Source organism: Sminthopsis crassicaudata, chromosome 1, assembly GCF_048593235.1.
Source record: "Sminthopsis crassicaudata isolate SCR6 chromosome 1, ASM4859323v1, whole genome shotgun sequence".
NCBI classification, from domain to species: domain Eukaryota; kingdom Metazoa; phylum Chordata; class Mammalia; order Dasyuromorphia; family Dasyuridae; genus Sminthopsis; species Sminthopsis crassicaudata.
The window spans coordinates 734287498-734315133 of record NC_133617.1 but is presented as its reverse complement, the minus strand read 5'-3'; the positions used below and the strand labels follow the sequence as shown (position 1 = coordinate 734315133).

Here is a 27636-nt window from a genome sequence, read left to right as displayed (position 1 = left end):
TATATGGTGATGATAAAAGCTACCTGCTAGCCAAGATCTAGTTTACAAGCCAAAATAAAATAGCTCAAAATGAGTTGGTCTTACTAATTATTCTCCTCATTAAAGCTTGGCACATTGGTAGCAAATCAATTTCATTCAAACACCACTTATTAAGAGATTACCATGTGAGGGGCACTATGCTAGCTGGGAGACACTAAGATAATATCAGATAGAGGCCTTGTCTCCACAAAGCTTATAATTGACTTGCAGAGAAAAGATATACATAGAATACCTAAAATTGAGCAAACCACTCAATCATCTTCCCTTAAAGCATTTCCCTTGTTTGGCAATAAGTAGACTGCCCTAACTTTTTGGGGGGAAAGGTGGACATTCAATGAAATAGGGGACTTTCAAACTTTCCTGATGAAAAGACAAGAGTTGAACAGAAATTTTGATCTTCAAATATAAGATTCAAGATAAGTATTAAGAGGCAAATAGGAAAGAAAAAAAAAAACAAGAAGGAATTTAGTACGGTTAAACTGTTTACATTCTTACATGAGATGATGCTTATAAATCTTAAGAACTATATTTCTATTAGGGCAATTAGAAGGAGAATACTTAGGCAAAGGGTGTAGGTATAAATTGATTAATGTGATGATAAAACAAAATTAAAGAGTGGGGGAAAAAAAGATCGTACTGGGAGAAGAGGAAAGGAGAAGACAAAATTGGGTAAATTATATCACATAAAGAAGTATGAAAGACCCATTATAGTACAGGGAAAGAAGGGAGGAAGATTGTTTGAACCTTACTTTCACCAGATTTGGCTCAAAGAGGGAATAACATACACACTCTATTGTGTAGATAAATCTATCTTAAAGGGAGGAGGAACTGAGAGAAGGGAGGGCAGAAGTGATGGTCAGAAGCAAAACACTGGTGAGGAGGGACAGTAAAAGAAGAGAGAAAAAATAGAAAAAAGTCGGGGGAAATCGGATGAAGGGAAATACACAATTAGTAATCATAAACTGTGAATTTGAATGGGGTGAACTCTCCCATAAAACAAAAGTAAATAGCAGAGTGGATTAAAAACAAGGATTCTACAATATGTTGTTTACAAGAAACATATTTGAAGATAACACAAACAAAGAGAGTAAAGGTAAAAGGCTGGAGCAGAATATATTATGTTTCAGCTGAAGTTTAAAAAAAAAACAAGGATAGCAATCCTGATCTCAGACAAAGCACAAGTAAAAATAGATCTAATTAAAAGAGACAAGGAAGGAAACTATAACTTGCTAAAAGGTAAAAAAGAGGTATAATATAAACATCTTAGAAGAGAAGTTAAGTGAGTTATAGGAAGAAATAGACAATGAAACTTTTCTAGTGGGGGACTTCAACCTCCCTTCTCAGAACTAGGTAAATCTAACTATAAAATAAGAAAAAAAGTTAATGAAGTGAATATAATTTTAAAAATATTAAATATGATAGACCTCTGGAGAAAATTGAATAGTGAGATAAAGGAACATATTTATTTTTCAGTGATACATGGCACCTACACAAAAACTGACCATATTAAATGCATCATTTTTCAGATCATGATGAAATAAAAATTATATCTAATAAAGGGCCATGGAAAAAATAGATTAAAATTAATTATATATTAAATCATTTAGTCCTAAAGAATGACTGGATCAAACAGATCATAGAAACAATAATTTCATCCCAGAGAAAGACAACAATGCAACACCATACCAAAATGTATGGAATTCAGACAAAGCAATACTTAGGGAAATTTTTATATCTCTAAATGTATGAATAAAGTAGTGAAAGAGCAAATCAGTGAACTGGCCATGCAATTAAAAATCTAGAAAAACTACAAATTAAAAATCCCCAATTAAATATCACATTAGAAATTCTGAATCCTGGGGCAGCTAGGTGGCGCAGTGGATAGAGCACCAGCCTTGAATTCAGGAGGACCCGAGTTCAAATGTAGTCTCAGACACTTAACACTTCCTAGCTGTGTAACCCTGGGCAAGTCACTTAACCCCAGCCTCAGGGGAAAAAAAAAAAAAAAAGGAGTTCTGAATCCCAAAAAAGGGATTAATAAAATTGAAAATAAAAACACCATAAACTAATAAATAAAACTAAGAGAAGAATTTATGAAAAGAAACAATACAATAGATAAACCTGTGTGGTTAATATGTTTTTAAAAAAGAGGGAAAAAGGCAAATTACCAGTATCAAAAATGAAAAGGGTGAATGCACCAATAATGAAAGGGAAATTAAAGCATTAATTGGGAATTATTTTGCCCAACTGTATGCCCAACTGACAATCTAAATGAAATGGATGAATATTTACAAAAATATAAATGGACAGATTAACAGAAAAGGAAATAAAATACTTAACCCCATTTTAGAAAAATAAATTGATTAAGTCATCAATAAGCTCTTTAAGAAAAAAAATCTCTAAGACTGATGATTTACAAATCAATTCTACCAAACATTTAAAGAACAATTAATTCCAATATTATATAAACTATTTGGAAAAATGGACAAAAAAGAAGTCCTACCAAATTCCTTTCATGACACAAATATGGTGCTGACACCTAAACCAGGAAGAGCCAAAATAGAGAAAGAAAATTATAGACCAATTTCCCTAATGAACATTAATAAAAATTTAAATAAATTATTAGCAACAAGATTGCAGCAATTTATTATAAAGATAATATATTACAGCCAAGTAGAATTTACACCAGGAATGTGGGGTGATTCAATGTAAGGAAAATTATTAGCAGAATTAACTCTATCTATAGCAAAATCAACAGAAATCTGTTGTAATATGGAAGCCATGCGACAGTAGCTGCTGGAGGTCTAAATCAGGCCTGTAGAATGGATCTGTTCATGTGAGAGGATGATGATGATACAAGGAGACTGAGAGGCCATTGCATTGTCTGATCTCTCTCTTCTTCCCTCTTGCCTCCGATTTATTTCATTCCCAATCCACAAGGAACATCTGCATTAACAAAGGCTACCCTGAAAATCCCTCAAGTGTTATGATTCACAGCTGTGGTGGCTCTGGGAGAATTGACCTGCCCCTTCACTTAGGCATGGTCCTTAACAGAAATCATAGGATAATTTCAATAGATAATGGAGAAATTTTTTTTGGAAAAAATACAGCACCCATTTCTATTAAAAACACCAGAGAATAAAGGAATAATGAAGCTTTCCTTAAAATGATAAGTAGTATCTAATTAAAATGATCAGCAAGCATTATTTGTAATGGGAATAATCTAGAAGACTTGCCAATAATATTAGGGGAGAAACACTTATCACCACTATTATTTAATAATCTACTAGAAATGTTAACTTTAGAAATAAGAAAAGATAATGAAGGAATTAGACTAGGCAATGAAAAAACAAAACTATTTTTCTTTGCAGATGACATAATGGTATACTTAGAGATCCTATAGAATCAACTAAACAAAAAAGCACTTGAATGTGTTTATATGTGTGTGTGTATATATATATACATACACATATATATATGTACAACTTTAGCAAAAGTGCAGGATATAAAATAAATCCACATAAATCATTAAGCATTTCTATATATTACCAAGAAAGCTCAGCAAGAAGCTATAGAAAGAGAATTTCCACTTGAAGTGATTGTAGACAGCATAAAATATTTGGGAGTCTATTTAACAAGTCAAACCCAAGAACTATATGAACACCAATTGCAAAACACTTTTCATACAAATAAAGTCAGATCTAAACAATTGAAAAAATATGAATTGCCCCTGAGTAGGCTGAGCTAATATGATAAAAATGACAATTCTACTTATTCAGTGCTATAGCAATCAAATTCCCAAAAAATTATTTCATAGAACTAGAAAAAATAATGGCAAAATTCACACAAAAGAACAAAAAGTTAAGAATATCCAGGGAAGTAATGAAAAACAAATGCAAAGGAAGATGACCCAGCTGGGCCAGATCTGAAACTATCAATCACAAAAACTATTTTGTATTAGTTAAGAAACAGAGTGGTGAATCATTGGAATAGATTAGGTACATAAGACACACTAGTAAATGATTATAATTATCTACTGTTTAATAAACCAAAAGACTCCAGCTTCTGGGATAAGCACTACATAGAAGTCAGTTGATAGAAACTGCTGGGAAAACTGGAAAACAGTATAGCAGAAACTAGGCATAGACCAAAATCTCACATCTTATAGCAAGAAAAGGTCAAAATGGAGACATGATTTAGACATAAATGATGAAATCATCAGGAAATTAGGAGAACAAGATATAGTTGACCTGTCAGATCTATAGAGAAGGAAAGAATTTATGACCAAATAAGAGATAGAGAACATTATGAAATGCAAAATATATAATTTTGATAATATTAAAAACTTCTTTGCACAAACAAAACCAACCCAATCAAGATTGGAGAGCAGAAAGATGGGAAATAATTTTTATAATCATTGTTTTTTTAATAAAGCTTTTTATTTTCAAAATACATGCATAGTTTTCAACATTCACTTTTGTAAAACTTTGTATACCAAATTTTATCCTTCTTTTCCTCTACTCCTCCCCCAGAAGCAAGTAATCCAATATATGTCAAAAATTTGCAATCCTTCTAAATGTATTTTCATGTTTAGCATGCAGCAAAGAAAAATCAGATCAAAAAGAAAAAAAAATGAGACCGAAAACAAAACGCAAGCAAACAATAGCAACAAAAAAGTGAAACTACTACATTGTGATCCACACAAGTCCTGTCTCTGGGTGCAGATGGTTTTCTCCATCACAAGACCATTGGAATTGACTTGAATCACCTCAATGTTGAAAACTGATCATCACATAATTTTCATGTTGCTGTATTCTCCTGGTTCTACTCACTTCACTTAGCATCAGTTCATGGTAGTCTCTCCAGGCCTTTTGGAAATGATCCTGCTGATCCTTTTTTTATAGAACAATGGTATTCCATCACATTCATATACCATATCTTATTCAATTCCAACTGATGGGCATTCACTCAGCTTCCAGTTCCTTGCCACTACAAAAAGGGCTGCTACAAATATTTTTGCACATGTGGGTCCTTTTCCCTTTTTTAAGTAAGACCTTTTTGGAATATAGGCCCAATAGAGTCACAGTCAGTGTTTCTTTTATAGGTTTCATTTCTAAAAGATATAGAGTACTGAATCAAATTTATAAGAAGATAAATCATTCCCCAAATGATAAATGGTCAAAGGACATGAGCAGGCAATTTTCAGATGAAGAAATTAAAGCTATCTATAATCATATGAAAAAATGTTTTAAATCACTATTGTTTAGTAGCAAAGTAAAACAACTCTGAGGTACTACCTCACCCCTATCTTGATTGACTAATATGGCAGAAAAGGAAAATGACAAATGCTGGAAAAGATGTAGGAAAATGGGGAAGGGAATATATTGGTGGAGTTGTGAATTGATTTAAATACTCTAAACTGTAATTTGAAACTATGTCTAAAGGCCAATCAAATTGTACATACTTTCTGATCCAGCAATATCACCAGGTGATCTATGTAAAGGGCTGAAACTCTTGAGTCAATACACTGAGGAGGAACAATCAGACACTTAAGGCTAATTACTGATTAGACAATACTCTATGAGAATATGCTTGGAAAATGGCCCTTCCCACTATCCTGTGCTGGCCCAATCCCTTTGGTGTATATAGAGAATTGTGGGAGGGCCTAAGAGGTGCAGTGAGACTAGCCATGGTCACTTCTATGAGAGAGAGACAAGTCGTTGAGGTCGCAGAGATCCTACACATCCACTCTCTTCACTTCTACCCACTCTCTTGACTTCTACCGCTAAAGACCTATAATAAAGACTTTTGCTTATCCTGACTCTGGCTGATTCTAAGGTAGCTAACTGGGTCACCAAAGAGATCATAGGAAAGGGGAAAAGACCCAAATGCATGCAAATGTTTAAAGCAGGTGTTTTGGTTTTGTGTTTGTTTGTTTGTTTGTTTTGTGGTAACAAAGAATTGGAAATTGAGGGAATGCCCATCTGTTGGAATGGCTGAACAAATTGTGGTATTTGATTATAATAGAATACTATTGTGCTAGAAGGGGTGATGAGCAGATGGATTTCAGAAAACACCTGGAAGGACTTAGATGAACTGATACTGAGGGAAGTGAACGAACCAGACCATTGTACACGTAACAGCAACATTGTGGGATGATCAACTATGATTGAATTAGTTATTAGAAGGCTATGGGAATAGCCTTGGGAATAGCCTTCTTGCTCTATATTTATTCATGAAGTGATGAGAGAACAGGAGGAAGGTTCGCTTTCGGTGGCTGCCAGTGGGAAGATTCAGAGGCTTCAGTGACATGAGGGGAATGGACTTGGATGACCTCTGAGATCTGCTCCAGTTCAAAATCTGTGAATTTAGAAGCAGTGTTTAGCCCTTGCTCTGTAACCTCCCTACCTTTTCCTCTGTCATGCATCTCTCTCATCCCATTCTTTAAACTTAGTCTTCAAAATGTGGTCATGTACAGCAGCCTGCTCCTGCCCTCCAAGCACCCCTTCAGTGCTCCCTGAAGTGATCCTTGACTTAAATCCTTGGTTATCTTGAAGCCAGCAATATCACAGGAAGAGTTTCGGAGTTAATAAGCAGCATCTTTGTTTTAGGGAGAAACTGGGGGGAGGGCAGGGCAGTCTTGGAAAGAATTTTGCATTTTCCCACAAAAACTCTTCTCTTTTTATTCTGAGCCCCAAAGTAGTCCACGGGACCCTATTCGAATTATATATGAATGCATTTGTGGGTGTGACCTATCTCTAACAAAACCCGGAAGCACCCCCCCAAACAAGCAAAGCTGCCTCGTCTTGGCTGTGGAGGTGTTCACCCCATTATGTCAAGGATGAAGTCAGGGAACTTCCTGACTTTTTATTAGTTTATAATCCCAAATGTAACTTTTCAAAGGTTTTCCTTCTGCACGCGTGGGTGGAAAATTGCTTCCTAATCACATATCGTAGAGGGCCTCGGAACATCTGTATATTATTTTAAAAACAGCATCCTATTGCTTTTTAGAGTGGGGGAGAGGGGGTGGATGTCCTAGGAGGGACACAAAGGAAGACACTGGGGCCTCTCCAAAGACGCGGTGTGGAAAAGTCCGACCTATTCGGGCTGACAAAACGGCAAATTACCTTCAGCTCGGTTCCTCCCCAGCTCAACACTCCTCTCCACCCCCCCCACCCCCCAGCCCCAATCCCTGCGCGGGTTAGGAGGCGATGGAAGGTAGACCTTGATACCATCTCCCCGGCGGGAGAAAGTCAGGGACGAAACTCATTACAGATAAGACCGCATTCCCATTTCCCCCGGAACGCGTCTCCCAGATTGCTTTTTATTTAAACGCCGGGGCTAAAGAGGCGGCGCTGGCTCCGCTCCGCGGGTATCAAACGGGAAATCAGCCGTGCCTCGGGCGCTGCTTTCTTTGCAGCCGGGCTGGAGGCGCGCAGCCGTCTCCCGGCGGCCTCGGAAGGGGGACCGGACTGGGGACGCGCGGGGGAGGGAGACGGCGATCGAGGGAGCCGGGCAACCGAGGGAATGGGGTTCTGGCAGGAGAGGGGGGCGTCGCAGCCCCGGCCCTCCGCGGACGAGCTGCGAGCTGTGTGTACCCTGGGCAGGGTGGCTGGGGGCGCGTTTCCTCTGTGTGTGTGAGTGTGAATGTGTGTGAGTGTGAGTGTGAGTGTGTGTGTGTATAAGGGGGGGCACTTGAGTAAAGCGACCACTCGAGATCGCTGTCCCTCATCCCCTCCCCAACCTTTCCTTTTCTACCCAGAGAAAGAAAACCCAGGCAGAGCGAGACCCGAGGGGCGGCCGGATTGTAGATGCTTGTGCGCGAGCAGGTAGTGAGTGTGTGAGGCAGGCAGAAGAGCTCCTGCACTGTGTGTGTGTGTGTGTGTGTGTGTGTGTGTGTGTGTGTGTGTGTGTGTGTGTGTGTGTGTGTGTGTGATTTCTGGGGCGAAGGCAGCCAAGCAGGGCAGGTTTGCCCTCCCCTTTGGAATCGGGCACTGGCCTCCCCCCCAGTCAGGTCCTCCCGCGTCCCCCCTCCCCTGCCCCCAAGACGGGGTCCCGAAGCCAGCTCCTGGCGCTCCGCTCCGCACATGTGTGCATGGGTGTGTGTCTCCCGAGCGAGCGCGCGTAGACCGAGCGCGGGGAGTGTGAGTGTGAGTGTGTGTGCGCGCCGCGCGCACTAGAGCTCCCCAGCGGGAGTGGGGGGCGGGGGACAGGGGGAGCTCGCTCTCCCCCGGCCGCCCGAGTGCGCGGCTGCTTTAAGACCGCAGGGTGCGCGCGCCCAGCCAGCCGCCCCCTCTGCCTGCGCGCCCCCGCCTCGCCTCCCCTTCCCTTCCCTCCCCTCTCCCTCGCTCTCCCTCTCTCCCTCTCTCTCCCGCTTTAAAGTCTCTGCCAGGATCCCAGCTCACATGTTACTTCCTGTATGGAAGAATGGAAAGCTTCCAGCCCAGCTCTCCTCATTGCTCTCCAGCCTTCAGCGAAGCCACAACTTTCCGGAGCATGGACTGAACGAGCCCTCCTCGGCCGCTCTCCGCTCTGAGCTCCCGGGGCTGCCGGGCTGCTGCTCTTTGGCGTTTGCTCGGCCTTTTTTCTTCTCCTTCGCCGCCGCCGCCGGCTCCCACTTGGACTCCCGCTCCTCCTCCCCGTCTCTCCACCCTCCCCTTCCCCTTTAGCCAACATGCCTTCCTTCCCGTGGCCCTGGAAGGAGCTGCCTGCCTGAAGGAGAGGCGGAATCGCCGCCCCAGCCTCGCCAGCCTCGCCAGCCGCATCTGGCCGCCGCCGGTGCCCCAAGTTCGGAGGAGGCGAATCCGGGCTCGCTCCCTCGATCGCTCCTCGCTCGCTCGCTCGCGCTCTCGGCTCTCTCTCCAGCCGGGGCTCTGCCGCTCTAGGCCTGGGGCAGCGAGCCGAGCGGGAGCCGCCGGAGCCGCCGCTCTCACTGCTGGCTGGCCGGCTGCTCGAGCCCGCTCCCCCCGGCTAGCCCTCGGACCTCGGACCCTCCCGGACTCCCCCGGCCCCGGGGCATTCCCTCGCTCCGGCTCCCCCCACCCCCCCACCCCCGTTCCGGTCCCCGGCTTCTTCCTCTGCCCGGACTCTGCTACCTTGTTACTTTTCATTTGGGGTGATTGGTAGTTTCCTGGGGGGGGTGGGGGGAAAGGACTTTGGGTGGGGGTGAGAGGAGGAGTGGAGGAAAGCCGAAGAAGAAAAGTGAAAAGAAGGGGGAAAAGGCAAAGGGAAGAAAAGAAACTTATTTAACAAGTTCCTCGCAGCTGCCTCCTCCCTTTCGATGTGCGTTTTTGGACATGCGGAGGCTTTTGGAACCGTGTTGGTGGATCTTTTTCTTGAAAATCACCAGCTCCGTGCTCCATTATGTCGTTTGTTTCCCGGGTGAGTAGCAGCCACCGCGGGCCGGGGAGGAGGTTGAGGGGGACCCCGGGCCGGGGCTGAGCACGGCCACGGCTGCCCGCCTCCGGTCGGGTGCCGCAGGCTGAGGAGGGCATCCGGGCGCCGGTGCCGAACCGGGGGAAGGGGGCCGGGCTCGCTGGCCGTTGCCTCTCTCCCCCTCGTCGCCGGGCCGCCGTCGCCGCCACCTGGCAGGCGGCTCCTTCGGGAAGCCGGGGTTCGGAGGGCCAGGCGGGGGGCCGGGGCCCGCTGGCGGCTCCTGCCCCCTCGGCCCCGGGCAGCGCCGGGATGGCTTGCGCAAGGGAGCGAGCCCCCGGCTCGGCGCTGCCTTTCTAAAGACCTGCTCCCCGCAAGAGCTCTGGGTCTGCTCGCTCGGGCACCTTTGTTGGGGGGCCGAGGTAGGGGGTGCGGACCCGGCCGGGAGGGTCTTGGGGAGCCTGGGGAAACGCGAGGAGGCTGGATCCCGGAGCCTTAGCACTCAGAAAAAAGCAGGGAGCTGGAGATGGTCTGAATGAGGGGAAAGGGGGCCGGGGAGCCACCGGGCTATCCAGGCAGAAGAAGGCTGCGAAGGTCGCCGTGGAAGGGTGGGGGACGAGAAGCGCCGCTCCCCGCCCCCCCCCCCGTACTAGCCTGCGGCCACTTGTCTCCCAAGTTCTCCTTTTCCCTTTTAACCGCGCGCCTCCCTTGGGCAGCTGGCGGGGAGACTGCTGGGGTAGGGCGGAGGTTCAGCTTCTTAAATCGGGCTTGGGGGGTGGGGAGAGAAGGGGGCCAGGTCCAGTCCGCACACACCCGAGGGTGGGGAGCGAGTGGCTGGCTTCGCCGCCGTGGCCACCTAACAGAGCCCGAGGAGTCACTGCCCTTTTAGCCGCCGACTCGGAGCAGCCCAGCCGTGAACTTGAAACGCTCCCAGTGGCGGCTGTCCAAAGCCCGGAGGCTGGCCTGCCGCCTCTCCCGCCCCCCGGTTGGGGCTTCGCTAGCTCCACTCTTCTCGCTTCCCCTTCCTCCTCCCACCGCCCCTGGAGCCATCTGTACCATCCCCCGCCCGGGGGCGGGGGGCTCCTCTCCCTCCCCACCCCGAGGACCCCAACCGCGCCCCTGGGTGAGAAAGAAACCGAGACCCTGCTTTGTACATCCTCCCCGGGGGCCGGGGGGCAGTTCCCTCTGGCCGCTTGCTCTTCGGGGTGCAGAGGCTTAAGTCTGACTGCACCGCCTCCCCCCCCCCCATCCTCCAAGATTTGCGAGCCACCCATTGGTTCCTTATGCTAGCTTGGGGTGGAAAACGGAGGGGTGTCAGTGAGTGTGTGCGTGTGTGTGTGTGTGTGTGTGTGTATGTGTGTGTGTGATGTGTGAAGAAGGAAAGGGGGACTGTCACCGTGAGGGCTTCTTGGAGCCCTGGGCCCCCCCCACCCTTTCCCCAGCTCTCGCCGTCGATGCCGGGTCTCCCTCGGTCCGGCTCCGCTCCCCCTCCCGCGGCCGAGGCGCCGGCTTTTGGCGCAGTGCTCCTCTAAGCAGAATCCCGAGCGGACCCGGGAGAGGGAGAGAAAGAGCGAGCCCCCGTTCCCCGTCTCCCCAGGCTCCGGGGCTGGCCGCCCGGGCTGCTCCTTATCTGCCCTGGTACCTCGGCGCCCCCTCCCCCTCGTCATCCTCCCCTCCCGTGGGCACTTCTGGGGAAGGAGGCATTATGTAAGAGGGGCAAGGGATGGAGGGGGGCAGCTTTAGTACTGGACAAGGGGTTCCTTTTGGACCCTCATTTCTTGAATAGCCAGAGATTTGCTTTGTGCCCCCTCATTAGTGCCCTACCCACCTCCAACCGATTTAGCACTCACTCCAGTTTTAGACAGATAGATGAAGGTCCAGCTCCCTTAACCACAGGCCCTTAGTCCTTCTCCCCCCCCCCCCATCCCCAAACACTTCGGGCTGGCTCCCTCTTGTTTCCTTCCCCCTCCCCGTCATCCCATTTTCTTATGGGGTGCATTACAATTCTTATTTTTTCCCCGTTCTCGATTTGGGGGGGTGGGTCACGTTCCTAGGGCTGTGGGGCATTGGAAAACACGGGGAGGGGTAAGGGAAAGGCTGCGAAATATTGCCAAATGTAGGAAAATGGAAACAAAACATCTGGCTCTCTCTGGACCTCTGGGATGCATTAGACAGGAAGCCAGCCTGCTCTGTATTCAATTTTCCCTGTGTCAGAGAAGTCGGAATTCAGAGAGGGAACACTGTTGATACCAGCTCCGTGGGGCTGTCTCCTTTCCCCCCCTTTGCCCAGATTTCGCCAATGCTGGATGCAAGTGCTGACCAGGTGACCACCAGCCACCCTGGCCCTCTCCCAAGGCAGGAGGGAATGATGGTGTGGAGGCCCAGGGGACAGGGTGGGTACTGGCTATCTGGTTTGAAAAGGAAAGCCCTGAAGGGAAGCTCTGGGAACTGGAAGCCTGGGAAAGTTAAAAATGTCAGAATCTTAGAGAATTCTGGTAGTCCATTTTCTAAAGGTGTAGTAATGCCAGTGGACCAGCTGGGGCTCTGCTGAGCTTTTTTCATCCTTCAGGACTGGAGTCTTAAAAAGAGAGAGAAATAGAGACAGAGACAGTCAGACAGAGACATACATGGAGAAGGAGAGACACAGAGAGAAAAGAGGTGGACAGAGACATATGCAGAGAGAGAGAGAGAGAGAGAGAGAGAGAGAGAGAGAGAGAGAGAGAGAGAGAGAGAGAGAGAGAGAGAGAGAGAAAACAGACAGAGACAGATGGAGAGAGAGAGAGAGAGAGAGAGAGAGAGAGAGAGAGAGAGAGAGAGAGAGAGAGAGAGAGAGAGAGAGAGAGAGAGAGAGAGAATATATTTCCCTGAAGTTGTTCTGAAATTTTGCCTTCTGACAATGAATGGGCACCCAAAGCCTCTCCATTGTTGAGTTTAGGCTTCCGAACAAACTGAGCAGAGAATATACTTTCTGAAGTTTATTTTATTTTATTTTATTTTTTACTTTTGTTCTTTAGCTCCCAGAAATAATGGGAGCCAGATAGAAGGACTTGGGCCTAGAGTTTGAACCAGGCTTAAAAATAATTTCTTGACAGCTTGTATTCCTTTGTCTTGATAATGACATGTCCCTTAACTTTTCAGAGTAAGGACTTTCCTAGGTAAGGATTTAAAAGATCACATTTCTCTCCCACCCCCTTCCCCCTATAGAGACGTTGGTATATGAAATTTAATTGCCCCGACCTTTGTGCATGTATAAGTGGTATGGGAGAATTGACATTTTGGGAGGCTCCTAGTTGTCTTTATTTGGCATTGTATTGTTGAACCTTTTAAAGAGCCTGAATTTCGGGATTTTTTGTTTTGTTTTGTTTTGTTTTTTGTTTTATAAAAATTAGCTCTCAAAGTAACATCTTCCCAATAGTATTTTATTTTTTCCAATTACATGTAAATATAGTTTTCAACATTCATTTTGCAAGATTTTGAGTACCAGATTTTTTTTTTCTTTCCCTCCATTCCCTCCCCAAGACAGGAAGCAATCTGATATAGGCTATACATGTACAATCATGTTAAACATATTTCCACATTAGTCATGTAATGAAAGAAGAATCAGAACAAAAGGGAAAAACCACGAGAAAGAAAGAAAAAAAAAAGTGAAAATAGTATGCTTCGATCTGCATTCAGACTCCATAGCTTTTTCTCTGGATGTGGATAGCATTTTCCATCATGTCTCAAAGTAACATTTTCAAAGATGCAGTGACATAACCAGACCCTGAATCAGACATATTCCTCAGACAATTTAAGTGACTTCAAAGGGATATAAAATCAGCTACCAAGTGGGTTAAAATCCCATCTATTTAAAATTCTACAGCTCTTCAGAAAGTAACATTTATCTCCTTTGTATTGATTTCTTCTCTATTTCAGCCATCTGAGTGAAGTTCCTTTCTCTGGTTCTGAGATACATACATATACACACACACACATATATTTTGCAATAATTATATCTACAAGATAGATAGTGGGAACATCTCCTACAGACAAGCTTTGCTGGACTTTCTTTGATATGTCATAATCTTACAGTTGTTGGATTAAAAGACAGAGGAATCTTTCCTATAATACAAATCTCAGCAATGCACTTTGCATGTGCCATTACAGATATTTGCAGGTGTGTGTGTGTGTGTGTGTGTGTGTGTGTGTGTTTTAATTCCAAATGTCATTTTGTAAAAATAGTATTTGTAAAGTCGGCATATCTGTTCATAGAAGTGGGGTGAGAAAGCTTCTTGCTGCTCTTCCCTCACCCATGTTAATGAACTTCATTAAGTCTTGGATAATCAGCTGGTTTCTAAAAGACCCAGCAGACACAAAACTATTGTATTTTCGACTTCCTATATTTCTTTACATTTTCTCCCAAATAATAATCACATGTATGGGGTGGGGGGAATTAGAACAAGAAGATAAGCCATTTCATGGCAGAGCTGCTGGAGGTAGGAAGGGACCTTTGACCCCAAAAAACCCTCAGCCCCCAAACAGCAATTCTTTATTAGTACTTGCAATAGCAATTTTGTTATTTTTCCTTTTCGGATGAAACAACTTAGGGTATGAATTTGGCATCCAAAAAAATTCAGATTGAGTTTGGAGGAAATTAGGTTTGTAAAAGTTGGTGGAGGTGAGGTGGGGAGAGTGCCCCTATTCAGTCCCAGGAACATAGTAAAACATCTCTGCCATTCAAGTTGAAACTTTGGTCAGAAACATTTAGTGTGTTAGGAGAGCTGTCTCATCCTTGCTGAGAAATTCCCAGTATGGTTAAATGGTGGCTTTATGTGGTCAGGCACTTAAATTCCTCTGGTCACTGATGGGCCTGGTGGTATCCAGTGTAGCCAAGATAAAGGCCAAAGGACTTTTGTTGCTACCGTCTAGCCATATGTCTGATTCCGTGTCCCTCTTGCTTTCTATATGGATGATCAAGGTAAACAGATTGGCTTATTTAGAAAAAAAAAATATCCCAAATGGGCAACATCCTTTCTTCTGTCTTAGGAAAGTGATTTCCTGAGTTGGGAAAGTGGAATGTTAGAATGGCATGCATTTTGAAAATTCACTGTGAGGCGTTGTTGGAAAACCCTCACAAAATTCATAGGTTTTTAAAAGGCTGCAGTTTTACTTTAGCTGTAGAGTGTATCTGAGAGCCCTGGGTTAAATGATGTCCAAGGTCTGTTCCACTCCTAAAACCTGTCATCCTGTATTTATGGGACAGTATTTTCATTTGCCAGTTGTTTTTTAGAGGGGGAGCTTTCATATCGGTGACATTGTGCCATTGGCATGGAGAATTCATTCCATCTACATCCCGATGGTATGAGCAACACCAGGGGTGAGAGCCCCAGCTCAAGTCAGCATCCCAAAGCAAGAACCACTTACTGCCCGTGTGGTCTGAAAAGACTCACCTCTTTACTCTTGGCTGTGTTTTCCCAATCTTAACAATGAGTTTTGGAACAGAAGATATCTAAGGTCATTTCTAGCTCTCTGACTTTGTGGAGGTTACTCACAGTATGGAAAATCCTACCCCTAATGCAGATCAAGGAGTGCTTCTGTACCTTTAAGAATCTTAAAGAGGGGGCAGATAGGTGGTATAGTGGTACCTGAAGTCAAGAAGACCTGAGTTCAAATCTGGCCTCAGGTACTTAACACTTTCTAGCTGTATGAGCCTAAGAAAGTCACTTAACCCCAATTGTTTCAGAAAAAAAAAAAAAAAAAAAAAAGCTTAAAGAATTATAGTTGGGCAGTGAGGAATTTAGTGATTTACCTTTGATGGGAAACTGACTTTGAACCAAGCCTTGATTCCCATATTCACCCTCTCTCCATGTTGTATTTTTAAAAAATTGATAATTTTTATTCTTTGAAAATGTTTTTATTGACTCATTCAATTTATATTACTTCATTATGGGATAACTTGGATCAAAAAGATGTTTTAATATTCTACCCCACCCTGAAATTTAAAGGTCTAAGGCCTTAAGATTTATTGGTAAGATGTAAAAAAAAAAATTTTTTGAGGAGCAACAAAGGAGGTCTATTCTACTTTAAGAAATGTCACCTACAAAAATCCAAATTTTGTTGTAATGTATGTCACAAAATAATTTTGCAAGTTTCCTGCTGGAGGTCTTTTACAATGGCCAACTCTCTTTCTCTTTTGTCTCCTGTAGAACTGGGCTCACCTTGGTGAGGAATCTACGGTCCATCTCCTTTTCTCCTTCAGCAAAGTGTGTCTATTTGTGCATGCCTTATGTTTGACAGAGAAATATGGAATGTACAGGAGAGGGCTCTCCAAGCCTATTTAGAGCTGTGGGTTTTAGGAAGCTGGCAATTCTTGATCTTTAATTATTCCTTTATTTTTAAAGCACTTCTTTGACTGGGGGTGCCCTAGGGAAATGGGAAGGAAGTATGAGGGTCTTGGGTGGGTGTAAAGTAATTGAGTTCTTGCAGGTGGAGAAAGTAAAAAGGGATTTCTGTTTTGTCTTTCCAAACCCAGTGACTTGAAACTTACTGATGTGTTGTCGCTATAGTCAGAGACTTGAAGGGAAGCAGCCAAACTGAATGAGAACTTTGATGTATTTTAACAGGTTTATGGGAGTTGATTCACAATAATGGGTTTAGTGTGAAGCTTTGAAAAATCTTTCAGTAACCCATAAAGTCTTTGGTGCAGATTTTTGGTAGACCAGGAGCTGGCGCTAGGTAGGAGAATATTGTGGAAAGGGAGCTTCCAAGGCAAAGAAGAACATGGATTCCATTAAGTACAAGGGATATTTATTTTTAAAGCATCTCTAATGTGTGGCTCTGCCTCTCAGTGTTGGAGATAAAGCATAAGAACCAAAAGGTCACTTAGAGATAATTTTACTCAACTGGGAAGAGTAGCTCAACTTGGAGCTGCAAGAATTGAATTTGAATTCTTCTCTAGATACTTACTAGTTTTGTTGCCCAGGACAAAATTTCTTAGTCTCTGAGCCTCAGTCTTCTTGTCTGTAAAATGGAGGAAATCAAAGCACTTGTCTTACAAGATTGTTGTTAAGATCAAAATGAGATACTGTTTAAATAGCACTCTGCAAACCCTACGGCACTATGTAATTATGAATTATGATTATTATCTACTCCAAACCTCTTATTTTACCAAAGAGGAAACCCAGAGAGGAAAATACCTTACCTTAGGTTAGGTAAGTGATAAGTTGCTGAGGAAGGAGTCGCACCTAAGCCAAGCTAGAGTGCATGGAATTGAATCGTTCCCAAAATCTTTGTGTCTGTCATTTTAAGTCATGATGGAAAACTAATTCATAGTGTAATTTTCTTTCTCAATTTATAAAGTATTGTGTAATATTATACTCAAAAATCTGCTAGCCAGGTCTCTGTGAAGAGTATTGAGGACTAGGGTTTAATTTCCTGGCTTTGCTTAGGTGCAGTTTTCTTACCACAATCCCTGGCACATGGTGGGCACTTGAGAAATGATCAATTGCTTTGATTTAAAAATGAAGGGAGAGGTAGAATCATGTGATTGATAAGATTCCTATTAGCTCTGTGGTCCTACTGTGGCAGAAAATTTTACTGCTCAAATTTCGGTGATGTCATTTTGAAGTTAGCCACAATATGAAGCTTTCATTTAGAAAAATTAGTGTTTTACCATGAAGGTTCTGACTTCCAATGAACTAGAATTGGAATAATGTTGTTTTAATTTCTTTTTTTTTTCTTTCTTTCTTTCTTTCTTTCTTTTTTTTTTTTTTTTTTTTTTTTTTTTGTTAGGAACTTTGTCACTGACAATGATGAACATTTTAGCAGACAAAGTGAGATTGAATATGAAGTTGTGAACTTAGTTTTTTGTTGTTTAGTCTTTTTAGTCATGTCTTTGTGACTCCATTTGGGATTTTCTGGATACTGGAGAGATTTGCCATTTCCTTTTCCAGCTCATTTTACAAGTGAGGAAACTGAGGTAAACATGGGTAAGTATCTTGCCCAGATTACACAGCTAGTGGGTATCTAAGGCTATATTTGAAGTCATATGACTTTTTTTCATAGATTTTTCATAAGGCCAAATTTGAACTCAATTCCTCCTGACTCCAGGCCGATTGTTCTCTCCACTGTGCCACTTAGCTGCTTAGTGAGTATTTATAGTCTCTTTTCATTGTAACAAAGGAGTAATAAAATTGCCCCATTTATGAACCTTCATGAATTTTTTTGAAATTTTCTTTTTTTTTAATTAATGATAGTTTTTCATCTTCAAAATATATGCAAAGATAGTTTTCAGTATTCACCCTTGCAAACTCTTGTGTTCCAAATTTTTCTCCTTCCTTTCCTTCCTTCCATCTCCTCCCCTAGACAGCAAGAAATCCAATATATATTGAACATGTGCAATTCCTCAATAAATATTTCCACAATTATCATGCTGCATGAGAAAAATACGATTAAAAAGGGAAAAATGAGAAAAAAAGCAAACAACAACAACAAAAATGAAAATACTACCTTATGCTCCATACTCAGTCTCCGTATTCTTTCTCTGGGTGCAGATGGTTCTCTCCATCACAAGTCCACTGAAATTGACCTGAATCACCTCACTGTTGAAGAGAGCCACGCCCATCAGAATTGATCATCACATAATCTTGTTGTTGCCGGGTACAGTGTTCTCTTTGTTCCATTCACTTCACTCAACATCAGTCCATGTAAGTCTCTCTAGGCCTCTCTAAAATCATCCTGCTGATCATTTCTCATAGAAAATAATATTCCATCACATTCACATACAGTAATTTATTCAGCCATTCCCCAACTGACGGGTATCTACTCTGTTTCCAGTTCCTTGCTACTGCAGAAAGGGCTGCTACAAATACATGTGGGTCCCTTTCCCTCCTTTATGATCTCTTTGGGATACAGATCCAGTAGAGACATTGCTGGATCAAAAGATATACACAGTTTGATGGCCATTTGGACATAGTCATGAATTTACACCCACACACATATACAGATAGTGTATGTGTATGAGTTTAAAAGTATTTTATTAATGCTCTTTTTTACCCAGTAACCAACTCCATTTCTCCTTAGGACATCTCCTTTTTAACAGAGAAGCATCATCCCTCAGTTTATGATTTATCTAACCGTTCAGACTGAGATCACTCATACTAACTTGTTCGAGGGATCTAGCCCTTAGGACTTTGTTTTTTCAGAATAATAAAGGTTGGCTTCCCTGAATTTCCTAAAGTGTATCCCTGGTTCAATGGAGAGAACATAGAGTTAGAAGCTTCTGATGTTCATTTCAAGCCTCTGTTTTCTTTAAAATGGAGAGAATCATACACGGAAGTACCTGCCTCACCTGGTTGCTGTGAAGATCAAATGAGATCACGTATATCGATTTGTAAATTGTAGAATGCAATGTGAAGGTCAGCTGTTCCCATTTTCGAAATAGTACTGTACATTCCTCACCATCCCTCCCCCAAACACATTAAAGAATTCTTCTGGGGTTATGTAATGTGTCAGTTTAGACACATGCTTTTAGCTATCTTTTAGATTCTTCCTTCAGTCTCAACTCAGGTGCCTTCCCCTATAGGACATTTTCCCCATGATCCTTTGTGTCTCTCCCCTATCACTTTATAATTTGTATCTTTCTTGTATTTACTTATCATTATGCATATAAAATTTTGTTTCCCCTTGGTGGAATATAAGCTTTTTGAGGGCAGGAACTCATTCATTTTTCTTTTTATTTCTTTGCATCTAGCACAGTGCTTGTCATATTGTAATAGGTACTTAAATGCTTGTGGCATTGAATTTTGGGGACTTTATAGCATGTTCAAATTCAGTTTTATGTAAGTAATTTCTGTCTTTACTTTAGAAACAGGACACAAGCACCTAAATCTGTCATTGTTGCAAGGGAGGAAACTGATGTGATTAAGCTGCAGCATACATAGTGTGTTGGCTTTGGAGTCTGAGGACTAGGCTTCAGATTAATTATGACCTGTAAAATGCAAGCTTGGATTTAATGGTCTCCAAGAGCCTTTTTAGGTTTCAGTCCTGTATGCATATGAAAGACAGAACTCCTTGTCCTTTCATCATTTTGGAAAACTGACGTCTGTCGGATTCCTCTCTAGCCAAATGAAATCTGAATGTAAAAGATTCACTATTTGGAACTTTAACAGGCTGATCCACTTGGAGGCTGCATTTTGGCCAGGAAAGCATGGATGGGATCATGGGAGCAGCCAATTCCAACCTGGAACAATCAGCCCTCCAGAGCCCAGAGGACAAACACAAGTCTTACTGGTAGCTTTTGGATTCCCCTTTTTTCTTTTAATCTAGGAATGGTGTTTGAATTTATGGATGAATATTGTAGAAGCAGCCTGGAACTTTGGACAGAGCATTTGAAGCTAGACTCAGGGGACTCCTGGATTCAAGTTCTGCCTCTAACAGCTTTTAGTTGCATGACATTGGCAAGTCTTTTTAATCTCCATGAGCCTCTGTAAAATAAACAAATTAGATTATATGGTCTTTCAAGTCAGTCCCACATCTAAATACAAGGACCATCAGTACAGTAGATAGAGCACTGGACTTTGTGTGAAGAGATCTGGTTTGAAATCATACTTTTGATTTTTTTTTTAATGTTTGTTTTTTGGTGAAGCAGTTGGGGTTAAACTTAGTTTAAGTTGGAGTTTTTTCTTAATGAGTAATACGAGGTCACACAGTTAGGAAGTGTTAAGATTCTGAGGCTGGATTTGAACTCAGGTCCTCCTGATTTCAGGATCAGTGCTCTGTCCACTGCGCCATCTAGCTGCCCCACATACCTTCGATTTTAATAGTCTATAGAAAAGGTGGCTAGGTAGGGCAGTGAGACATAATTACTAATATTATTTTACTATTATTAACTTTGCTGGAGGCCTGGAGGATCAGTCAAAAGTCTCTGATCCAAGGGGCAGCTAGGTAATGCAGTAGATAGGGTACTGGCCCTGGACTTGGGAGGACCAGAGTTCAAATCAGCTTCAGTCTCTAGCCACTCTCAGCAAGTCACATTGCTTTCAAATAAAAGTCTTTGGTCTTTGATTTCTTAATCTGTAAAACAGGATCAATGGGGCACCAGATTCAAATTCTGCCTCAGATAGTAATTCTGTGACTTACTTGATGGCTTTGGGCCTTAGTTTCCTCATCTTTAAAATGAGGAAGTTTGAGTTGCCCTCTAATTATGCTTATAGTCCTAAATCTGTAATCCTATGATGGAGGGCAAGTTGCTTAAATGCCTAAGACTCAACTTCCCTTATTTATCAAATGAGGATGCTAATTCTCACTTAGCTCACAGAAAGTGGTTGAGAAGGTTAAATGAGATATTATATGTAAAAACATTTGGCAGATTAATGTGCCCAGTTCATGTGACTTTGACTCTATTGAAAAATACAAGGCACTTGTCAGATTAGAAACTTGGAATAATTGTGTCTCTCAATTAATAGTTTTGCATAGAGTAAGACATTATCTATAGGCAACTAGATGGTATAGTGGATAGATCAGGGACTCAAACATCTGGAAGAACTATGCCTCAGGCACTTGCTAACCAGGTGACCTTGAACAAATCTTTTAATTGGTTCTGCCTCAGTTTCCTTATTTCTAAAATGGGGAAAATAATGGGGATAATAAATCTTGAAGGGTTTTGAGGATTGAATGAGATAATGTTTATAAAATGTCTTATAGACTTTAAAGCAAATGCTAGCTGTTATTATTAAATTTAGACATAAAGTTCACCTCCTTACTATCACTGGGGAAGAAGATGTATATAACAACAGAGGGGACATTATAAATTACCTGACTAGACATTCTCTGATGCATATTTCAAACATTTATACAGAAACATTGTAAATAAAACAGTGGACAGTCCAATTAACTAATTTTTAGTTAACATGCATATGATGAAAGTTATAAAACCACATAACTAGATCTTTAAAAATATATTCTAGGGGCACCTAGGAGACACAGTGGATAGAGCACCAGCCTCGAAGTCAGGAAGACCTGAATTCAAATCTGGCCTCAGACACTTAACACTTCCTGGGCAAGTCAATTTTGCCTCAAATTTGCCTCAGTCAAAAAAAAAATTCTATACCAAGATATTTCACTAATTCAGGGTAGATTTCACTTCCAAAAATGAATCATTAATGGTATATATGTGTATATATATATATATATATATATATATATATATATATATATATGTATACATAATATGTGTATATATATGTATATACATATGTGTGTATAAATAAAATCGGTGCTTTAAGCTTTGCAAAATGTTTAAAATGTATTTTCTCAACCTCACCAGAAGTCTATGGCATATAGATACTATTATTATCCCCATTTAACAATGAAGAAACAGGGAGACAGAGGTTTAATCTATTTGCTTAAGCATCACCCACTAGTAAGTTACATATATAGTTAAATAGATTTTATACAGGAGATTTATTGAGCTTAACTGTTTGACCTATAGGTACAGACTATGTTTGAGTTGGAAATCAACTCCAAGTCTTTGATGATGAATAAGATGAAATTTAGTCAGAATTAAATGTGAAGTCTTCTGCACACATTCAAATAGTCAAGTCTGTAGGTAGAAGATGGAGGAGGTGTGACTTGACAACAGTTTGTCTAGAAGAGACTTGTCAGTGTTTAATGGACTAGCTCAGGCCTATTAGGAATCAACTGTGTGATGTGGCTATCAAGAATGCCATCTTAGGCTGCGGTCAGAGGGATGTGATATCTAGGAGATAGCCAGGAGTCCTCCTGAGCATTGCTGTGGTCACCGTGCATCTCACTGTCCAATATTCTGTTTAGTTCTAGGAACCACATTTTAGAGACATTTGAATAGCAGAGGGTAGCTGAGATGGGGAAGGTGGCCCAGACCACATCACAAAGGGATTGATGGGAGGAGCTAGAGATGTTTAATTTGGTGAAGACAAATTGGGGTATAATTTCAGTCTTCAAATATTTCACCTTTTCCCCCTACACACACACACACGCGTGCGCGCGCACATGCGCGCGTGTACACGCGAGAAAAACATTTAGAATTCATCAAAAGTGAAATGATCCCCTCCAATGAGTGTGCTACTGAGACCCAGCTTCTAATTCTGACTATTATTGATTTTGCCAGAAGCCTTGGGGATCAGTTCTCAGTCTCGTTCACTTCCTTGATCCGTAAAAGGGAACCAATAGTTCTTGCCCCTTCTCAGAAAGGATTGTTCCATCATTTAAATGAGCTCATTTATGTTAAAAAGCTTTGAAGTCTATTAACCTTAGAGATGTAGGTTTTTTTCTCCTTGAGTACTTTTGTGTATCTCATCGACATTAACTCAGAGCCTAATATTTTTATCTAATACACAAATTTTTTAGTAAGCATAGAGCTTGCCCATCTATAGAAATAAAGCTCTGGTTGAACCAAGGAAGCAATGCAATTAGCAAAGGATTTTATTTTGTTACATTGAAGAGATGATCTTTCTGCAAATTAGCTTACCAGCAAAATAACTATTAATAACTGGACATTGAGTTTGTGATTATTTATGGTAATTTTACTCCCAAATTGACTCGGACCTGGGTTAATGGGTTAAAGCCTATTTTACTCTAAAGACAGTCAAATTATAGATCATGTATATGGATATACATATGTCCCAGTGCCTCCCAGCTGGGTTGGATGTTGACATTATAAGCATCCAGGCTTGGCTCTCAATAACCCTTAACAAACATTGAATGTACAAAGAAATTTGCTCAAAACTTTCAATACGGTCACATATTCTAACACTTCTCAATAAAATTTTTTTCAATACTCATTTTTTAGGGATCATTTTTTTATTTTTTATTTTTATTTTTGCATCACTTCTATTTCTTACTATATTGGTCCTCTCTCTCCATCCCAGAAAGCCATACCCATAAGACTAAAAACAAATGAACAAAAAGAAAGAAATATTAGTTCATCAAAACTAATGAACACATGGAAGAAGTTTTAGCATTGTACAAAGGAGTTTCTTTATTTTATAGTTGAATAAGTTGAAGCTTAGGATATAAATGACTAGTCTAAGATCATAGTGAGTGCAGAGTGGACATTTAACCTTGAGTACTCTGTGACTCAATCTAATCCTTCTTCCACTCTGCCCCAGTGCTTGTGTGCTCCACAACTGGATATATCCATTACCGATGCGAATTACTATGAGGACCAAAGTAGCCAATCAGAAGAGATATGGCAAAAACTTACTTTTTTTCTGAGTCATCTCAAATGGATGGTAGTTTAAAAGAGGAAAACTGATATTCCTTTCAGGATCATTCTTATGTTCACATCTTCCCTAGTGATGGACACAGGGCACCGTGGTTAGGAACTTAATAAATAATTGTTGAATGACTAGTCCATCTTTTTGCTTCATTGAGCCCAATTCTTATGAATTACACCTTATCAAGAGCAGATTTCATGATGCATTATGGTATTTTACTCACCAAGATCATCTCTCAAGAACAGGAAACAAGAGAGTAAATTATTTGAGATAATGAGATATCTGTAAACTTGTTTTTTTTTTCTAAAATAAAGCTTATTTTCCCCTGGTCTAGATTATAAAGACAGGCTTAAAATCAGTTGATTTGTGCTTTTCAAAAATAATGGATTACTGACTGTTTGGGAAAAGGGTAGTCAGGGAAGGCAAGAGGAACCCAAAGTACAGTTAAGGAGAGAGTGGTGAAGTTTCTTAGCATGGAGGGCTTAGGTCTGCCTGAAAACAGGGAAACTGAGAGTTGATAAAATAGTAGTAGCTTACATTTATGAAACTAACATTTTTGGAGAGTTTTATATCACTTGTCTCCTTTGATCTTTGAAACAACCTGGAAAGTTATTTTATAGATAAGGAAACTGAAATCCAGAGAAATTAAATCACTTGCCCAGGGTTGCCCAGTAAATATTAGAGACAGAATCTGAATTCAAGTCTTCATCCCACTCCATATACTACCCATTATACTTTTTGTTTTGTTTTGTTTTGTTTTGTTTTTTCCAGTTCGATTCAGTAGATCATTTGGATTATCTATCTAAACCAATTCTTACATCTTAGCAATTCTGGGATCTGAGGACTTAAAAACAATTTTTAATAGCTATTTTTTTCCAAAGTAATTTATTTTCCCCCAGTTACATGTTAAAGACAATTTCAGCATTCAAAAAACAGTTTTTGAGTTCCAAATTTCTCTCCCTCTCTCACCTCTCCACTCCCTGAGACAGTAAGCAATCTGACATAAGTTATACATTTATGTTAAATCATATTAGTTATGTCACAAAAGACACAGACTCAAAGAGGAAAAAAGCCCCCAAACTATAGAAAGTAAAAAATAGTATACTTTGATCTGCATTCAGACTCTGTGAGTTCTTTCTCTGGAGGTGAATAGCAATTTTTTTTCATCATGAATCCTTTGGAGGATAAATATATTTCAATTAAATTTCCTTTGTAATCTTATGCATTTCATCCCCTACTTTTAAGAACATTCTGAGAAGGAGCCTGCCACTGGGGTCTTTGGCATAAAATTGGAAAAGCCCCTGATCCCAACATTAAGAATTCATTGGTTAAATGAGTATGCTCCCTTTGTTTAAGAAGATGCAACCAAAGTGACTTGGCATAGAGGCAATCGTAGCAAACTGCCTTAAAAAGCTTCCCTTAGATTTTAGAGATTCTGACTTAAAAAAAAAAAGAAAAACAAATACACACATGCTTATGTATGTATATATTTATGTATATATCATATGTGTGTATATATACATATATATCCATACATTAAGTATTAAATGCTTTGGGGGTATTATATGTAGTCATGAATTGTGCATGTGTTTTAATTCTGGACACTACTTTCTTAATTATAGGATTATTCATTGAGAACTATTTTATATATGGGGGAACTGGGGCTTATATGTCCTAGAGCTTGCCCAAGATCACATAGGTAGTAAATGATAAAGCCAAGATTTTTATCCTGGTCCTCTGATTTGAAATCTATCACATTTCCACGGCATCATGAGGTTTCCCCTTTTATTTGTAAGCTACTCCTTCATTCTCACATGACTTTTTTATGGTCAGATAATCCCATATGGAACAATGCTGTGAAAACTGTGGACTATATAGAGGAGGTTTAGCAAACTGAGAAATGCTTGTTTGATGACTTATTCCAAAATTTATACTATGTTAAGTATTTGTGTCCTTTATGTAGACTCACATTTCAAGCCTTTAAAAAATGAAATAGTAAATTTTAAAATAGGTAAATTTTGTGTGTGTGTGTGGAGAGAGAGAGAGAGAGAGAGAGAGAGAGAGAGAGAGAGAGAGAGAGAGAGAGAGGAAGAGGGAAGAGAGGGAGAGAGAGGGGAAGAGGAAAAGAAAAAATAGGGAGGGAGAGACAGAGACAGAGACACCAATGGAGAGAGAGAGGGGAAGAGGGAGAGGGAGGGAGAGACAGAGAAACAATATGCAAAAATCTAAGAGTCTAATATGCAAAAGAAGTCACATTATTGCATATGTCCAATACTAGGTTTTGTTTTGCTTCCTATGTTTTTTTGCTAAAAAGCTTTTTCCCTTTTTTCTTTATTAAGGAGGGAGTGGCAGGGGAAGGAAAAAAAAAAACAACTGAAATTTTAATTAAAAAACCAAAAGTCTGAATACATGTTTCTAGGCCAGAAGTGTTTGTGACTGTATTGTGATTATGACTTTAGGCCTTTTCATTTTATTAACATAGGGCAGCTCGGAGAGGGTGCAGATGAAATACTTGATTTTTTGGCTGAGTTAACTATCCCGAACATTATTTTTTTCTATTTCACTTCTTGGACTAGAAACAATGATGGGGACCGAGAGAGGACAAATCATCAGACACATTGGAAAAAGAAGGGGTGAGTGCCTGTGTGCCAGGCACTGTGCTAAGAGATGAGCATAGAAAGAAGGGCAAAACCCCCAAACTATTCCTATCCTCATGAAGATCATAACAGGGGAGACAATTTGTAAACAACTATGTACAAACAAGATATATACAGGATAAACTAGGAGTAATCTCCGAGGGAAGACAAGATGACCAAGGAATTTTATATGGTCCTTATAAACTATAGACTTTTAAATCAGTGTGACTTATTTTAAACTAGCTATTCCCTGTTATTTTAGCCATGTATGGAGGTCCAGAAGTTAAGAGTAGGAAGGTATCCCAGATTTAGACCCAGATTTATTCTAATCAAATTTTACCATGAAGACTTTACCATAACTATTAATAACTGTCCTTCACTTGACCTCTCAGACTCTGCAAAATCCTTTATGTATATGTTACTTCGTTTCATTTGGTCTTTGCTACAACCTTATGAGGGAGGTGCTATTGTCCCCATTTTGCAGATCAAGAAACTGAGGCTGAGAGATGTTAAGGTATTAAGTGACATGTTCAAAAGTCAGATGACTAGTAAGCATCTCAGGTATGATTTTAAATGAATTCTTTATTCCAATATTAGATTCTATATGCTACCCCCTAATTAGACAAATCCCTTAATCTTTATGAATTTGCTTTCTTATCTGTAAAATGAGAATGGTTGGACTTATATGGCTTCCAGGATCCTTCCCATCTCTAGATCTTTTTTTTTTTTTTTTTTTTTTTTTTTTTTTTTTGAGGCTGGGGTTAAGTGACTTGCCCAGGGTCACACAGCTAGGAAGTGTTAAGTGTCTGAGATCAGATTTGAACTCAGGTCCTCCTAAATTCAGGGCTGGTGCTCTATCCACTGCGCCACCTAGCTGCCCCTCCATCTCTAGATCTTTAATAATGATGGTGGTGATGATGATAACAAGAATAACGGTAATAACTAACATTTATATAGTACTTTAATGTTTGCAAAAAAGCTTTGTAAATAGACAAAAATTGATGAGTTTATTCCATGTAATTGAGTCTATGTAAATCTTTCATTCTAATTTAAGAGGTTTTTAGAGCCTCCAAACCAAAAACATGCCCATTCTCTTAGAGCCATCTCTGGTTTCAAGAACATAGCCTTTCACTCTGAACACGGCCTCTTCACAGGGAAAGTAGAACAGTGACTCGTCCCTTGAGCCTCTGGTGCCTGTGTGAATGCCCAGTCCAGATAATTAAATGAGATAACGCACCTTGATTTTCAAAGCATTTTCCCATGTCACTGACAAGTCTGCAGAGCTCAGCTTTGGTTCATTATCTACCTGCCTCTGCCTGTGCAGAGTGGAGTGACGGGGCCCTCATCGGCTTTGG

At 41.1% G+C, this 27636-nt stretch overlaps 1 protein-coding gene across 2 annotated transcripts in view; it reads left to right on the top strand.

Moving 5' to 3' along the window:
* The first annotated feature begins 8351 nt into the window (after positions 1-8351).
* PTPRG (protein tyrosine phosphatase receptor type G) overlaps positions 8352-27636 on the top strand; it is an 807880-nt gene continuing 788595 nt past the window's right edge. For both annotated transcript variants that reach the window (XM_074284229.1, XM_074284228.1), the window contains exon 1: positions 8352-9420. In XM_074284229.1, the coding sequence (XP_074140330.1) occupies positions 9336-9420 (85 nt within the window). In that variant the 5' untranslated portion in view covers positions 8352-9335. The remainder of the gene's footprint in view (positions 9421-27636) is intronic.